The sequence below is a fragment of the Ischnura elegans genome, chromosome X (genome assembly GCF_921293095.1).
Source record: "Ischnura elegans chromosome X, ioIscEleg1.1, whole genome shotgun sequence".
NCBI classification, from domain to species: Eukaryota; Metazoa; Arthropoda; class Insecta; order Odonata; family Coenagrionidae; genus Ischnura; species Ischnura elegans.
This window is the reverse complement of record NC_060259.1, coordinates 77,383,026-77,401,713: the sequence shown is the minus strand read 5'-3', so window position 1 is coordinate 77,401,713 and position 18,688 is coordinate 77,383,026. Positions and strand designations below refer to the sequence as shown.

The 18,688-nt window shown below is 36.8% G+C and overlaps 1 protein-coding gene across 5 annotated transcripts in view; it reads right to left on the bottom strand.

Annotated features, from left to right (window-relative positions):
• LOC124171769 (protein RUFY3) overlaps positions 1-16,547 on the bottom strand; it is a 52,305-nt gene extending 35,758 nt beyond the window's left edge. The window contains exons 1-5 of one of the 5 annotated variants that reach the window (XM_046551074.1): positions 9,659-9,929; positions 9,006-9,538; positions 8,724-8,902; positions 7,427-7,536; positions 1,960-2,167 (exon numbers count right to left, since the gene is read on the bottom strand). In XM_046551074.1, the coding sequence (XP_046407030.1) occupies positions 1,960-2,167; positions 7,427-7,536; positions 8,724-8,902; positions 9,006-9,186 (678 nt within the window). In that variant the 5' untranslated portion in view covers positions 9,187-9,538; positions 9,659-9,929. Of the gene's footprint in view, positions 1-1,959; positions 2,168-7,426; positions 7,537-8,723; positions 8,903-9,005; positions 9,539-9,658; positions 9,930-15,365; positions 15,575-16,161 lie in introns of those variants that run through there. The other 4 variants (XM_046551075.1, XM_046551073.1, XM_046551076.1 and 1 more) reach the window with 4 other exon arrangements.
• Between the last annotated feature and the right edge of the window lie 2,141 nt (positions 16,548-18,688).

Here is an 18,688-nt window from a genome sequence, read left to right as displayed (position 1 = left end):
GGCACTCGCCTGCATAGACAAATTGCCAACAGTCCTGGTTTCCTATAATCGCTACTGCACGCAGTGGGATGATCGCGTGCCCAATACCTTCACGAAACTCCATGTTCATGTTGCATAAACATCACGGTGTGTGATTGCATTCAGTGATCACAGAACTGCGTCCCGCAGCAGCTGCACACCGGGCAACTTGCGCAAGATGTGGCGTGGTGCCTGGCAGTGTAGTTTCTGATGTCGCGCAGCAGTTTCAAAGATTTCGTACAAAACAATTCTCTGAATCCGTGATCTTGCAGATATGGGTGGGCGGTTTCCGGAAACCAGGTATTACATGGAGCGATAGGGATACGAGTAAAACCACGTTATCGCTGCTAAAAAGATCGCGGTCTGGTAAAGTAAGCTCCAAACCGTTCTGGAAAGCGATCTAAAATAACAAACAATGTGCATAGTTAATAACTGATAGTTTGATTCGCCTAAATTATGAAAATGACAAGAAATTACAGAGAAAGTTTGGATTATTCATGTTTTATAATCATTCGTGCCACCCCTCCCCATCATTAAAAATGGTATATTATAGCCTGTTCTATTCTGTAATTTCATATGGCATTGTTCTATGGGGATCATCATCCTCATTAAACCAGGTATTTTTAATCCAAAAAAAAATAATAAGAAATATGTGTAGAGTGCATTATCGTGCACACTGTCGACCCCTTTTTAAGTACCTGGGTGTATTGACTGTGCCCTGTGTGTATATTTATCATGTAGCGCTATATGTAATTAGGAACAAGAATGACTTTATATTAAATGACAGATATCACTGCCACAACACAAGAAGATGCAAAGACATACATGTCACTTCCACAAACCTGTCTATGGTGACCAAAGGGCCAGTATCTATGTGTACTAAAGTGTTTAATAACCTACCAAAAAGTTTAAAAAATGAACAAAGTGTTCCACAGTTTAAGAAAAAGTTATTTCATTATCTGGTTGATGAGTGCTACTATAGTGTAAATGAATATTTATCCAAGTGTGTGACTATTTGATGTTATTATATGCTTTATTTTGTGACGTGTCCTATACACCTACCATTTATTTGTAATACTGTGTATGTGTCTGCTGGACAAATAAACCTATTATTATTATTATTATCATTATTATTATTATTATTATTATTAGCCCGCGTAATTGGGAGTATGCTGAATGTCATTCCCATCAGACATAAGGCAGAACTACTAGTGAAACACAGCTTGAGGGTAAAAATCTGAATATCAATCACAAAAACTTCATCTGCAAATAAAAAATAATTATTTAAAGAAATTATGCAAGACCTACTTCCACAATGTTTTGCTTTTTTTTATTTAAGTAATTCATTTTTAATACTGTATAAAATTGATTTGTTTCTCACACCTATACTCCAAGACATTGTCCATCATAAAATTGACCTTCAAAAATCTGTTCTGGCCATCTGTATATTGATTCTTTACTAAAGAATCATTTGAAGTAGTAAAACATATTTTTTTGGGAGGTTGGGAAATGAGTACACATACGGGTCACTGTTGCTCATCATATTTAAGAATAAATAAATACCAGAACAATCATTACTCATATTTATCAGGCTTGACACTCATCCTTCATTCAGGAAAACTCATCTTTCACACAGGGAAGAAATTTACATATTGGATTTCTTTAACCTGTCAACGCCCACAGGTGCCATATGGCACCCAGTGCAGTGCTGAGCCAATACTAGTGCAATGCATTTAATATGTGAATTTTAGCGTACATTTCGGTCCAGGTACTTAGTAGAAGGTTTCCTCTATTACTCAGTCAGTTTCAATTGTGTTCATTGTGTTGAGCTCATATGTATCATATTTTTTAAACATGAAATATGCGTGAATTTAAAAAAACTTTGGGCGCTGACGGGTTAAACCAAGCATATAAATTTAAAATGCATTGAAGATTCCTCACCTTGACGCAGAGGTTGCAATCAATAACATTGAGTCCAACTAAGAGTCCCACAATGACAATGGCTTCATCACTCATCAGCAACGCCTCAGGTTCATAGTATTCACTCAGAACATCTTCCTTATGATCCACCAAAACTTTCAAATAATCAGCTAACTTCTTTTGCATTAGAGCCAAGCGTAACCATGCTCTAGCCCTTCCCATATGAGTGCTACAACAAAAACGCATATGTTCAAACCATTAATTAATTATTAGAATACATCAATCATAACAATTAAGGATAGGTCCACTTTTTTGTCGGTTCTGAGTGGTTCTCAAAAAGGTGTTTTCATTTCATTACTTAACTTAAAAAAGACACAAATGATTTGCATTAAGATACCAGGAAAACTACCAAAAATATTACATCAATTTATCTTAAAAGTGACTGGATCCACAACATCACTCTATTTAATCAGGGCTTCTAACAACGTCTCCAATTTCAATTCCATTGAATTTTTTCTGATTACCAGACAGAATTTTTTATATTTCACCGACTTCATGTCAATCGCAAAGCATTCATACAAATTAGAATTTTACGGAAAAATGCAGCAAGGTACATAGTGAAATAAAAGCAAGCAGTACAATGTAGTAGTAGAAATAAAAAAGAATTGCCAGCCATTTCGATGAATTGGTCACATTATTAGAGCTCTGGATTCATTAACTCATTCAGACAGAGCCGCTAACTGAGGAAAGGATTCATTCTTAAGAGTGTAAACAACAAAAAAGCACCAACAACAAGGCTAATGTCGCAGATCAAGGAGAAGGAGTGAATCGCAAGGCAGGAGCTCATGACGTCATCAACTTTTCTGCAAAAGGGTTAACGCAGTTGATTTTTCACAGCAAACTGTCAGAGAAGTAGTCAACTGATCAACAAGCACAGACATACAGGTCTATTCATTTGTTAAACTTAATCACAAAAACCATAAAAGTAAACTGGCGAAGAAGCCTATTCTTTTCGACTTTGACTGTGATTCTTGTTCTAAGCTCAAGAACTAAAGAAATCAAGAACTGATGAACCAAGTCTTCCCATTCCTGGTTGACAGCAGGTACATAATGCATGAATGAAAAATCATGGAGACACTCTCCACACATTCATGCAATCGACTATAAGAATACCAAAAATAGGAGAACAGCAAAGGAAAGTTATGTGCCATTTTCCAGGATATCCGTACAAATAAATTTGAAAAATGCGATGGTGGTTGGCGTAACATGGTGAAACTCCTTCATGATGTACAAAGGTTAAGAAAAGACTTAGCTGTTTCACAAAATAAAATATATTTGCGACCAGTTTCGATACAGCGTATCATCATCTGGCCGGTAAATTTGATCCTAACATTAAGTTTGTTTGGCTACCAGTGGCACATTGTGAGCCCAATGCAATGAAGTAAGCAAAAAGAAAGGTGGCCTAAGTAAACCTGGCAAATATGGCACACTAAAGGAGAGTGCAGAGGTTAATTTAATTTAATGCAAAGACACACTCAATTCTGTGGAGCCAGACCTTTGTAAAAAGTACATTAAAAATGCACAAACAAATAAGTCATAAAACTGAAAGAAATATCAACTAATAGAGAATGTAACAAAGGTACAAATCATGAATGTGAACAATAACTTACACAAGAGCTCATCTGATACAAGTGAATGTTCAGAGAACGGCTGAAGTACGTATGTATATTCGAGTACATATGAATAAGATAAAGGCACAATTCTTCGAATCATTTTAATCTACCTACATGAATTCGTTGACCTAACATTGGCAAGTAGAGGTACAGCCATGATGAAGGACATGTGTAACTGGTCCCTCATCTTAATTATTAGCACAATGGGACATCCAATCAAACTCAAATCACAATTCATTTAAAATAATTTGGTTGATGGAAGTAAAAGATATATTACGAATAAATAAGCATCTTCCTCATCCACTATTTCTCTCATTAGTTTAAATTAAGGAGACACAAAAGTTTCCACCTACTCCTCATGATTCACTGGCATCATCCCAATTCTGGTTCATCAACTCATTCAAGGAGAGCCTTCCACGGAGGGAAAAAAATCTCTCAATAGTGCGAGGACATCAACAAGCCACATGAGGCCAATACACATGGCCAAGGAGAGGCTGAGAAGACATTGCTACTCAGCATGAGTTTGTGAAGTCATCAACTTATTTACAAAGAGGTTAAGACTGTCGATTTTCCTCTTTGAATAGCTTGAGAAGCAGGCAAGGCATCGTAAAAATGGCAAAATACAGGTCTCTATCAGACTAACTATCACATTTGATCATCCACAAAAGAATGGGTGAACGAGCCCATTCATAATGACTGTTAACACGAGGTGGTGGCAAGGGTCAATCTTTCAGTGATATAATCTTCCAATAAATTAAATATTCAAATGTTAACTAATACTCAATTAATGAAATAATTAATATCATTTTCTATAATTATCCGAAAAATACACAATTTTCATTTATTTGGAAAAAAATAATACAGGGACGTCATATTTGTGTTAAGCTTAATTGCCTAGCACAACATCCTTTGAGTGAATCCCGGTTCTACAGAAAGCAACCATCAGAGATACAAACTGTCCTATAAGCATTCTAATGAGAAATCCTTAGCTCACTTTATCATGTGAATATATTTTTGCAAGATTGCACTCCATACTAATTAACACCTTGAGTGCGGCATGACGTGATATCACGTCATGGCATAATGCAACTAATCTTGTTTGACCTGCTTAGCTTTCGGAAATACATGAGTCGTGATTGATTCTTCAGCATTCTTCAAGCCCTTCATTTTTCACTGAACACCGGCCCAAACGATTCAGAGCCTGAGTATTTCCACTAAAAAAAATCCGTCCCTTTTAGATTCATTTCACTCCTCCATTGATTCCCTAATAATTCCTTCCCGAAAGCTATGCACACTTTTTCATTTATCGTGAACCCGCTGAAAAGATTTCCCTTATAAATTCCATCTTTCTGTCATTAGATCCTTTATTCTTCCATCCTACATTCATAATCCCAAGCCACTTTTACCATCAATATCTCAATCTCACTTCCCTGAACTCATCCAACAGAAAGGTGGCAGAAAGAAATATCGATGGTGCAAGTATTGCACTGTTGCGGTGCAAGCACTCTTGGGCATAAGAAAGAGACCGCATATATCCACACTGGCTGTAAGGATTCTCCTCTACTCTGTCCTGAACTTTTTTCTTTCTTTCATAAGAAGACATAAATAGTATTATATAGTTCAGTATCATACATTGTAAATAGTATTATAGGTTAAATATATTGTTATAAAATTTGCGAGAGAGGTATTTCCTACATTGGTAAAACATACATGACTGTACGTAGTTGTACATAATATATAATTTGAAAATGGTCATCATTTCGATTGTATTGAATTTGTTTTGGGTAAATATAATATTTTTTCATGTCATGTGATTCCTTTTTTCAATAGACTAGGGCTCTTACATAAATAGGAAGTAACTAGAGATTTCCAAGCACGAAGGAATAAGTCTTTCCCTTGTGTAATTAGAAAGAAAACGCCATTGTTACTTTCAGTAATCAGGTACGTAATAATCAGGGGCAAAGATGCTGCAAATCTATTCCTAGCAATACATATTAGTGAATGGTTAACTCAAATTGATATTATTATGCACCAAATGAAAAAATATTACTGTGGTAAAAATTTACATCATTTTCAGATTTTCGCAGAATATTCGCAGTAAGAACCGTGATACGTGGCCTAAATGAAGATTACTTGTGAGACGTTTGCTCGCAAATACTATTAGTTCCAGTTTTTTTGTATTAATTCTTAACTCGGTCACATCATATTGCAAAAATATGTTATTGGCTTGAGTTCAGAAGATAGTAATGAGGAAGTTATGGGTGGATTATATCTGTTTCCACATCCATTTTTATTTCGTCACCGGAGTCACTACCCCAATGACCCAAAAAGGACATGTGTCAGCAAAATCTTTCCTCATACCTTCCCCATCTTTTTGATGTGCCGATGGCACTCCCAAAAAAGCTATTCCTAGTTCTTACAAGTGGACCGACTAAATCTTAGGCAGGAGTGGTGCACGTCAAGAGATACCCTAATACACCGTCGGAAAATAATCTCGAAAGCAGAGTGCCACCCATCTCAAGCACCTGCAGTGAAGGGAATACATAATGGTATGTGAAAACCATTTTTGTTAAATATCTGATGCTTATGGATGGTCGTATGGAAAGAAAGGAATTGGAGCTAAAAACATGAAACGAGTAAAGGAATTTGTGACGAGAATAGTGGCTTCAGAAGAAAATGTAAAAATTATTCAATATTATAGAACCCTACCCCGATACTTAGGATTACTAGTACAAGGAATATGCCGAAATATCTTGCGCTGAATTACCATCCCAATCAAACAGCTGTTCACGGCGATTCCTTGTACTTAAACTTGCATTACATCCATCTAAACCAAAAATTTCCCTATGGCAGTGGCAAAATACCAATGGCAATACCAGTAGAACATTACAAATTCATTTTCCTTGTATTTTTTTTTGATACATCACGCAGAAATAAAATTGAAAGAAAACGGTGACACGGGGAAAAAGCCGACCTTATGCAACCCGCATTACGTGTCTATCCCGCTGTGCTGCTGTCGTGATATCACGTCACAAATAAAAAATTCATAGCTAACAAATTCGAGCCAAGAAAATTTTTTCATTATTTTTCCCAGCTCTTTTGGCACCCATGCATGCGTTTTACATTAAAAAACGACAGCCGCACCAGGGGATGATTTCGAGTTTTACATGGTCAGCATTCAAAGTGTTAAACAAAACCATCCAAGTTCTCAAACCTCATGCCATTCCCAAGGTCACCTTTGGAAAAGGTCAGAACCTAAGTCAGTTTGTTTTGTTAATTTGTCAAGAATCTAACTAAGCCTTCATTTCAGAAAATAAAAATCATAAAAAAGTGAGGACTGTTAATTTTGAGCTGAAGATGACTTTTATCTTACTCATTTATCAATAAGTAGCTCAACGTCATTGCAATACATTCGCTACACAACCAACAATTCAAATTTATAGAGCAAGACAATATAGCATCAATTCTGCCAGTTGCAAAGGAGCAGCAAATATGTATTAACAACTTTCTATGAGGATGGTATCTTATTATGTCACAAACATGAATGCGATAGCTAATTCCCATTATAACACAGCATGAGATTATGTGAAACAAGGCAATAAAATTCTAGAAAACTCTGAAGCGTAATCATGCATGCACTTCCTGCTGGCATGGCATAAGCGAAGCCCAGAACTTGTGAACATCAACTGTACAAATAGGCATGCGAAAATGATTACCACCCTATAGATACATCAATTTCATTTCTTTGCACCTCAGAACAAATTCCTCCACTGAATGGATACTAAAATTTTAAAAAAACACAAACATCTAATTACCTCACAGTGGGAAGATCACGGACACTCGCAGTGATATCTTGTGCTTCTGTAGCATACTTCTCCACCATTTGCAGGATATCCCACAGTTCTTTCTTTGGTCCCAAAATACCCTGAAAATGAAGGATTGAGCTAGAGGAATGAATACATAATGATGTCAAATGGAAACGTTTTGCGGCATGACTTGTTTTTGATTTCTGGGCATTCCTAGTGATAGAAGCACAATAAAAATTCAGAACAGCTGCAGGCTTGTCTTCTGGTTTCTCGTGGTCTTACAACACCAGGAAAGTTTAATATTGAATACTGAGCAGAACATAAAAGCATATTCATTCTAAGCAAACTTATCCTGCATTAAATTAAAACCTTACTTATTTCCATGAATACCAAACAAATGCCAGCCTCGGTGGTGGGTTGAAGTCCTCACCTGCCAAACATGAGGTCGTGGGATCGAGTCCCTCCTGGATAAGTTTACCCTATCCCGGGAATGGTTGTTTGTGTACATTTAATCATTACATTTGTTGAATACCCCGATATAAAATGGCCTATGAGAGCTGTATTCGGTGATTTTGGAATTTAAAAAAGTATGGATGATAATTGCTTGTAAAAAACACCTCTATTACACTAAGTATGTAAATGGGGTAAGCAGCAATACTCAAAAGCCGTTACCTCTTACTAGGTGATTGTAGCTGTGTTATAATATTACAAATGTATTTGTTCAAAGAGTTCACAAATACAAGGGGCACAGGAAATATTATGTGAATTACAGTAGTTCCTAACAATAAAAAGCCATGAAAAACTATCTCATCAAATGAGGGATTAACACAAATGGTAAACTAAATCTCTTAAAGGAGGATTGAATAAATTTCCATTATAGTAACAATATTAGCCCACAAAAGGGTGCCTGAAGCTACCAGGCACAAAATTAAGCAACGGTATGTGTAACAAGCAGTGTCCAGGTTAGAGATGATAATAGACTTCCTTTATTGATACTTTGAAAATCAATATGAATTATTGTTACTTTTCAATGTAACTTCCCATTAAGTCTGCAGTATTGAACACAAATTCGTATGTACATACTTGGCTATAATAAAGGCACTATAGCAACTTAAACCATTTAAAATACTGCAATTCCCCACCGAAACTAGAAAAGTTCAAAAATACTCAACAGCTCAACTAGCGACCTTCAGACCCTTTTATATCAACTGTCACATACCACTTTCATCATACAGTAAGTTACAGCAGTAAGGACACATTTATATCACAATTGGTAGAAAATAAATGCACACCGTTCAATGCTTACCTTTTTGGGCTTCAGTCCGTGTCGTAACACATGCTCCAACACAATAAAGAAATGCTGAAGGGGCATGTGGTCAGAATCCAACATTCGGCCATACTTGAGGGAGGTTTCAATCAATTCTTTCACCACAAGCTTTGATATATTCACTAAATTACTCCGTTCAATGACAGCAGGATCACGTGCTGCAATATGAGAGAAAGAAGAAGTGATAGGCCACTTTCCCACACAGTAATATGACTAATAGAGCACCTTAGTGAGGCAAATAAAAAGCCTAGTCATGATTACCGAGAAGTGAGATTGGGGGATCATGAGGGGAACACTCTATTGGCTCATGATACCGCCCTGGCATGGTAAACTCCACATCCTGGAGTTCCTTCAAACAAAGCCACTCCCCATCAACAGAGACACGGAAATTACACAGATAGATGGTATCTTGTGCACCAGCAGTCATGTCCTGGTCATACATGATGGGATTACTTTCCTTTACTCAGTGACTTATATTGCAGAATAAATATCGGAGCATCAGCTCATAATATCGATAAAGGGCTAAAATGGCAATCCCAGAAATCTCCAAATTTTCAAGAATTACGAGTGAGTACACACTGACGAACAGCCTGCAAGTAATTTGATGCCAAGTTGAAAAGGAGTTTCTTCATTCAAAGAACTAAAGAAATTCAAAGTCCCAAAAACATTTGAGATGAGAGCACCAGAAGCGTAAAATTTCACTTGCCAAGCTTGAAGCGATTGATAATTTCAAAATACTGAAGAATGATCTAAACACAAAGCCAACAATAAACCATTTCACCCAAAAGTCTCTCCTGGAAATTCAACACAAAATCTATTTACTTTAGCACACAAGTCACTTCAAGATGATACAAGCAATCAGGGGAAACTAGAGATTTCTCAATATCTTTCCTAAAAAATGTCCAGTATCATACCAAATCCCATCGTCGATAATTGTCAACAGTTGGAAGTGGATTTTTTAACAGCAGGTGGAAATAAAAGGCTGTCACTCAAAAACTTCTACATGATTACACCCAGGAGTATTAAAAAGTTTTCTTCCCAAACATTAACTTAAGGTTAAAAATGTCTTCTTATGATGTGATTCAATGATTTGTCATTGCAGGCGATAGAATTTTCAAGTGTTCAGTCCTTCTAATGAAACATCACCACACTGAGCAGACAACATGGCTGTGCTCAACCTACAGACCAGACTATTGATTTTTTGGTGAGGCAGCCAGGGGGCAGCACGGTCTAAAAATCAATAAAGACAAGAGGCACACCACACACAATGTGAGCATTTCCACAACTAAAAACAATGAACATAGAGAACACACAGAAGGAATAGAATCTTTACTGAAATAAAGATGCTGAGAATTTAATTAACCATTTTAATCCTTAAGAAATTTTTTTTTTTAATATTTATAAAAACAAGGTCGGCAGCTGGCTGTTTTCGATTTAACACCACAAAATATTACTAAAACATCAATGAACTAGTGAAATGAATTATAAGACATTAAAAATTAATCAAATTTTAAGGAGTAACACGCCAAATGATATAATATAATCTCAATACTTTTGAAATGAGATTGGTTCAATTACCCATTTCTTTTTGCAATTCAAATAGGTAGGCATAATGTGCCAAAATGAACAATGCATTACCTACCATATTGAATTATTGTAAATAAATTCAAATAAACAATTATGGCAAAATTTAATTTCCAATAATTGAGTGACTCATTCCCAAATGATCTTATGATGATCACTCCACAACTCACGGCGGACTTGAGGTAAAATGGTTTGAAAAATACCTGTCCATACGCATATTAATAATCACAAATGCAATAAACGATTGAGCAAACCTACTATGAAGCTAGATGGACCTCTCAGCATCCCTGTGGCCAATTGAACATAGGATATAAAACACAAAAGGATAGGCTGGCAGACACTTTAATATTTCACTTGAAGGAAGTGTGCAAAACTTATCCTGCAGGGATCAAGACTGCATGATAAGTTTTGTCGCTAAGGCCTCTTTTAAAACACTGCAGTACCCTCAAGGGAATAGCCTGCAATGCTCAGTCCACAAGAGACAGCAGATATCAATCTTTAAGCTGAAAAAGAGGCCCATAAACAGTATTTACCAAGTAGGTAATGGAATACCACCTCTTCCCTCATGAGCCACGAGTAGGCACTATTCGATGAAACCTCTTTACTTTATGGGTAAAAGCTTCAATCCATCTCAATGACTCAGCCAAAGTATGCCATCTTAACCATATGAATGACAGAGACAAGCTATGATATAGTAGCTGATCAACAGGTAGCTTATGGCCATTTTCTCGATATACTCCTCACATGCCAGTTACTTCAAAAAACTGTCGTCAGCAACCATACCTAACCCTAGTACATCACCCCATTATACATCAAATTTTTCTATCATAGATAAATAAAGTTGCACCGGTTCAATTACGAATTAGAAATTTCCAATCCAAAGGACCTGTGCAATGGCAATTCAAAATTCAAGGTAATTACTCCAATACTTCAAGAAAATCAAGCAAACCGCATGAAGCAAAAGACAATTTTATGCTATCCATTAGAAGAATGTCATGACCCTGTTTAATTGGCATTTTATATGATAAATCAAGGTATCTATGTGTATGTGACTATCTTAAAAAGAAGAATAAATTTCAGCCAAATTGCAACATGAATTATGAGTTGAAATAGGCCAATTAGTGCGAGTAAAGTAGCTATCTCACTTATAGCCAGGGAATCCAACTCCAGTATATCTGATTGGCTAAATGAAGAGGATTGAAATAAAAGTGTACTCCAAAATTGAGATATCTCGCTCTATGCACAGCATCTTAAAAAAAGTATTAAAACAGCCAATTGAAAAAATCATATTCCATAAATCCCCAGGACTATCTATAAGAGAGCACCACAAGGCGGAGACTGAAAAAAATCAGAGGGATCTGCGGAACAAAATTTTTGAAAAAGCAATTTTGCTATAAAAACAATATTTTTACTCTAAGGAAAGTCCAATTATATGGCATACGACTGAAAATTAATACACTTCAATTGATCATAAATGTATTTTCCACCAGCATTTCAAGCAGAAGGGCAAAAGGCTATAGCCTAGTTGAAGTAGTAGGATTAGAACTGCTAAAGGGAAACATTGATAGAGAAGACCTTAGAACAAAACTATACTATAAGACATTTTCCCTCATTAGAACAGTCAATGACATGTCGAGGGACAAAATTGGCATCATAAATACAGCAATAGAGTGGCAACAGTACAATAGGCATACGAAAAATGAGTGTCATAAGCATTACCAAGGCATAAACATGGTGACGATCTCAGTGTGCCCATCAACAAGAGAGCACAATTTGATGCACAGAGTATGGAACAGTGCTGCTACACCATGAAAACATTGTGATGACTTTGTGCTTATAGTATGGCAATTGGTCCACTCAAAGTTATTAGCACATTAATGTCATACTATGGGGTATAATCGAAGACCAAAATTATGACTATATAGAGTATTCACATACTGGGACAAAGAGTGAACCAGTGGCGGTGAATCACATACAGTAACTAACACAAAGTCGCAGTTTCTTTCCTGCTCTCTGTCGCAAACTACATTCAGGAGTTCACATTAATTGCCATGGGAAAAATTTCTCCTGGACCAGGATCGAACCACATACCTCTGGCTTTCTGAATCACTGTACAGACCTCCACGCTATCCAGATTCCTCACTTCCTGAGGCAATTTTACGATGTTAGTAACATGGGTCTCCATAAAATTGCCATGGAAATTGAGGAGCCTGGATAGAGTAGTGGCCTCCATAGTGGTCCGAAAATCCAAAAGTCGTGGGTTTGATACCAGAGTGGGAGAATTTTTTCCTAAGCAATTAATGTGAATTTCACTGCTGTCCACTTGACACGACTGAAATATAATATACTTTCACTGGGACTTATCGCAGATGTAACATAATATATACTTTTTTTTAAATCAACTGCCATTTTTGAACACATTTTACACAAAAATATGAGTACCATTATAACGTTAAGCCTACTTTTATTCTTTATTCCCATCCTTTTAATAAACATGTGGAAACTTAGAGAATAGGCATCTGGAATAATCAGACGCAGTATTAATTATCCAATGCATATTGCAGGCAGGCAAGGTACAATGAATGCAATCACCTACAAATTTCATCACTGACAAAGATTTAAGGCCTGGTGACAGGAAAAATACACAGAAGTTTATGCATGAATGCTTGAAGGACATTAGTGGACTGCACCAAACATGAAGGCATGCATGAATGCAATTAGAACAGGTTCTAATATCTGTTGATGCATTTGCACAAGCTGTAAGGTTTTACACTCCATCTTCGAGTCCTTTCACCCATTCTTGCACATGCTGATGCATTGAATAACAAGAACTTAATGCAATCACAGAAAATAAAAAGATGGAGTTCAAGCAATAATTATTAAGTCAGTTACTTGCTGGAACTTATAACGATTAATTCGTTTCCAAAAATCACTATTTCCAGCATATCTCAGCAAACGATTTGATTGCATTAGTACTGTTAAGTCAAAAAATACCCCATAAATAGCCAAAGTTAATTAGCTTAATGCAACTGTCCCAAGCATATATATCCATATATACATATTGATGGATCATCATATTAGTGAACCTGAGATTTGAACCAATTGAAAAATGGCCAACTAACATTAAAATGCAGAGATCGAGACTTACTAGCCATTCCAAAGACACAAAATTAAATTAATCGAAAGCACTTTCCTCAAATTGGTAAGACAAAGAGAAGGTGAATTAAAAATTGCAGTATCTACTCGAGTAAGATTATCATTCATTGAATCACAAAATTTTAAACTAAAAGTGTAACTAACTTTTTTCGCTAAGTACCCTGATACATGATATAATAGAATATTAATCTGTAAATGCATGAACCAGAGAATGAATGCAAAAATGCCCAATGTTAACCACCCAACTTGCACACGAGCATGAACATAAAATTGAATCAGGAACTTGGTTGGGTGTGCTACATGATGTTCACGTATTCCTTGATATCTTGGAGCCACTCCTGGTCGCCTCTTCAGCGTCATCACAACAACGTGACAAGCAGGGGTCACAAACTGATGAGGGCAATAGCTGATAATCATGAGGCATACCTGAATAACGCAACTATCACCATGAGCCACAAAAGCTTAAATGAGCAAATGCTCTGAATCTTGGAATTTTTATGAAGTATTCTTAATACTCAATTTTCATGTCATTCCATTGAAGTTAAGAAACAAAGTATAAGGAATGGGAACAACTGCCCATTAAGAACAGTGAGCTTGCCAATTATTCAAGGGAGATTATATGAAGTGAAGAAATTGTAACATAGACCTCAATATTTAGTTACAATGAAAGGGTATAATTTGAAAAGGATAACATAATGACAGTAAGTACACTCATATTGTCAATGCAATAACCCATGACTATGACATGTTTTTATTGGTAACTTTATCCTGAAGCAAAGACAAAGCTCATAATTTAGTAGATTTAGATTTGAAAGACAATATTCAGCAAAAAAAATGAATTTCACATCACTTGACTTTCACAGCACTTTATTTTAACCATGTCTGTAACATAATCCAAGTCATGAATTTACCCAAAACCTTAGATATATAGAACCTATTCAATTATTAGATAATAGTAAGATAGGTAGGTAAATCCTGCTAGCTCTAATGCCTCAATTATAATTATATTAACATATTAAAGAGAAAATGGACAACACAAACTTTCAAGTCAAAATTCTTAAAAACGACCTTAAAGTGAGAGGTTTTTTTTTGCAAATGTCATACACATCACAAAAAGAACATACTGTTAATTCAATCGGGCAATCATGACTACTAATGCGATCGGCTGTCTTTTAAAGGAGCTCTAACAAAAACTCAACAGCTAACACTTTTCAGGTATTTTTTAGTAAACTCTAATACATACAGCAGTAATGATTCCAATACTCTATGAATCTTTACGTACGTCCCTTTACTTAATTCCAACTGGAGTTACCTACTAACTTAAAGGGAAATGAAAGACCACAAAAATTCCACATCCACAACTATACAAGATAGACTTCCAATTTTTTTAGTGGAAAAAATTGCTTTTTGTGGGTAAAGGCTATTTCAATCACCACAGGAGCATTAGCAAAATGCACATAATGTACAGTAACAAAATCCATGCATCGGTGCACGTTCAATGACCAATTTATGTTCGTTAAAATTTTAAATAGGTCAACTCTTTAGCTTACACGATAGTCAGAAATCATGGCGATACAATTGAATATGTTTCATTTCCGTTCACAAAATCGTGCTAATATGAGCTTGAGAGCAATTGAGATGACTGCCCAAGCCTTGACTCACATTCAAGAGGAATATTTACCATAAGTGATGAAGTAATGAAGAATCTCGCCACCAGAGAAGGACGAACTTCACCAATCTCTCAGATTCTTTCATTACCAACCAAATAATTCTCCACTTCATCGGACACCAAATGAAAATGTTTGAGTGGAACACATGAAACTGACATAAATGGTAACTATAACATTATATTTAACAAACTTATACCACGAAATTACTTACTATGAACCTTCCTCGTGAAAAACCTCATCTTCGATGAAGTTATTTAGTGACATCAATTACTTGAAATGAGCACTTGCAGCAGGGGTAAGGTCATACGTATTGACATTCGCAGATTATCACTTTCAGCTAAGCACATTTGTAATTCCAAGAAAAAAACCCTCCCATTCAAATGAGCACACAAGATACTGAACCTTGAGGAATTCGAAGGCTTGAACCAGCTTGAACAACACCCGCTGTCAAATTACAAACATTTACTGACACCTGTCAAACGTCTCCCCATGTTATAAGTGGAACTGAGAGTTAGAGTAATACTCCTCTCAGTCTAACGCTGCCTCATTACTTCCAACAAGCATATCTTGACACTTGAATGCAAAGCAATTGGCACTAACCCCTCATTACTGAGCTTAGGATTAAGGATTGACGGCTTGGGGCAACAAAAACAGAGGATATCATAATTCGTGTAGCATAAAAATTGACGAAACAATTGGAAACCATAGATTATTGGACCATCACACATGTTAAATCCATTTTAACACTCACTGTCATAAAAAAATCTTCAAAAATGGATCATATACAAGCACATAAATACTATTTTCGGCGAGTTATCGCAACAGGACATAACACTCTTGAATAAAAATCATGTCAGCAGAACATATTCACAATCATTTTTACCTAAATGCTAATACTCTGCCATAGAAAACGTGAAATGTGTGAATCGAAATACTTAAGACGAACGCAGGATATCGTAAAGACGTAAGGATGTGTCACAGTGAAATACTTAGCAACTCATTCTTACATTTCCGCTGTATCCGTTGTTCAACACTCCAACCCCTCGAAAGTAGAAGGAATGGCCATCTGTCTTCTCTGAGAGACACATTTGACGGGGAAGGAGATACACTTTTGGTTGCAGATGAATGAAAAGACTCGGCTAACAAGGCGTTTTCAGAAGGAGTTAATGACAAACTGTCATCACAAGCAACCGCCATATTTTATTGGGAAACTTTTCTTGAAAGTTAATGAGAAAAGGAAGAAGCCACTGTACATTTCCTCCACATAAATGTTTATTACACATCAGCTAAGTCCAAGAATAGATGATGTCGCACAAACAAATAAAACTTAACATTGCAATGACTTGATGTGGTGGTTCAGTGACGAATCACGCACATTCGTCGTCTTTTGTTCACAGGTGTTTTCGACGCTTTGACCACGTAAACAGTAGAGGCGTGGGTGGGCACAATATTGGGATATTGGAATCAAATTGGAATATTGGTCGCAACGTCTGAGGGTCAAAGTTTTTGCATTAGGAGCTTGATAAAAAGAGCACAAGGATTGACTAGCCTCATGAGTGGGGTCAGATTATAAAAGCTTCACTAAGCTGTTTAAAAATGGGCGAATATCGGGACTGTGAAAATCGTTGAACAAAACAACCTTTTTTTATTGGAGCAAAAACACATTTTTATTTATCCAAATACGCTATAGAAACATAAAACACCGGGAAATTCCGATCACAAGATAGTGCACAATATTGATGCTTAGATAATTACTTCAACACTATGATAACATTACGAAGTTAATACTTTACAAGAAAACTGCCTTGTGCAAAAATAATGATCTACTTATGCATGCAACTGAAATGCATACAACTATTCTTTCTGATAAAACCATGCTCCTAAGATGACATTATTTTAAATTTCTGATTCCACACTTGCCCGCGGATCGGTTAAAACATTTCCGTATTTATAAAAGGATCTTTCACAATTTACGTTTGATGCCGTTGTTGATAGAGCTTGTGCAACGGCTTCAATAATATTTAAGTGATTTCCCTTCAACCAAAGCGGAGGACAGTGACTGAATATATCTAAGCATACCCTCCTTCTAACTACTTGGATGTCTGAGTGGCCTAGGGTGAGGTGATCTAGGGTGAGTGGTCTAGGGCCTGAAATGCCCCGTATCAGGGTTGGTCTGGGGTAATATGGTGGTTTCCTTTTATTTTTTATTGCCTGAATCGAAAGATAATTACTACAGGAGTACGTATTTCAAGCTTTCAGATTTTTAAATTACGTCATCTATTTTTCGCGATTACATGAAAAGTGAAAATTTTCAAGCGCGCGAAAACGCGTCGGCTAATAGGGTAGTTTCCTTCATCAAAGAAAACAAAAGGCATTGATGGCGATTCGTTACCCGCCATTAGTGTATTCATAATACACAAATTATTTGGTTTTTGAAATACCGGTTTAGACGAATGGCAAGGGTCAAATTTTATCCTCATTTGAAAAAGGCCAGATTGGCGCCCAAGCGATTCCACTCCACGTGACGTCACAGGGACCTAGTTTCTACACGAGAGGATAGGAGTTATGCATCGTCAGAGGCTACCAATGCATGCATATGTCACAGAGCTCAGGGAAACATGTCTTAATAATCACCTATTAAAACTGGCTAAGGTCGGAAAGTTTTCTTCGCTTGATAAGGTATTAATAAACCTTTTTTTAAGCCATGCTCTACCAGACAGGAAGGTACTCAGCTACCCGTTAGCATCCTGCGTCCTATCAGCGCTCAGAGCCTCGATCAAGGTCACCTACCAGGCGGGAGGGGGAACCAGAAATGCGTCGTACGGACTTTTTCCCTTCATTCCTACTTACGCGCGTCGCGTTTTCGCGCGCTTGAAATTTTTCACTTTTCATTTGATCGCGAAAAATAGATATCGTCATTTAAAAATCTAAAAGCGTGAAATACGTACTCCAGGAGTAATAATCTTTCGATTTAGGCAATAAAAAAATAATAGGAAACCACCCTATTGTAAGTATGAATGCTGGGAAAAGCCCGTGTGACGTCTGGCTGCCTGGGTGTGAGGCTATGAACAATCTTCGCTATGAACGCCGCTACCCCGCTACGTTGCAGGCTGCTTGCTGCGGAGCATGGCAGTAACGTGGAGTACCCTGTTAGCAGGTAGCGCTTGGCTTAAATAAGGATTATTAATACCCTATCAAACGAAGGAAATTTTTCGACCTTAGCCAGTATTAATAGGTGATTATTAAGACATGTTTCCCTGGGCTCTGTGCCTCATGCATGCATTGGTAATCTCAGACGACGTAAAACTCCTATCTACTCGTATAGAATCTAGGCCCCAGTGACGTCTCGTGGAATGGCATCGCATGGGCGCCAATCAGGCCTTTTTCAAATGAAAAAATTGACCATTAACATTCGTCTAACCTGGGATTTCTAAAACCAAATAATTTGCATATTACGAATACACTAATGGTGGGTAACGAATCGCAATCAATGGCTTCCGTTTTCTTTGATGAAGGAAACTGCCCTAATAGGGG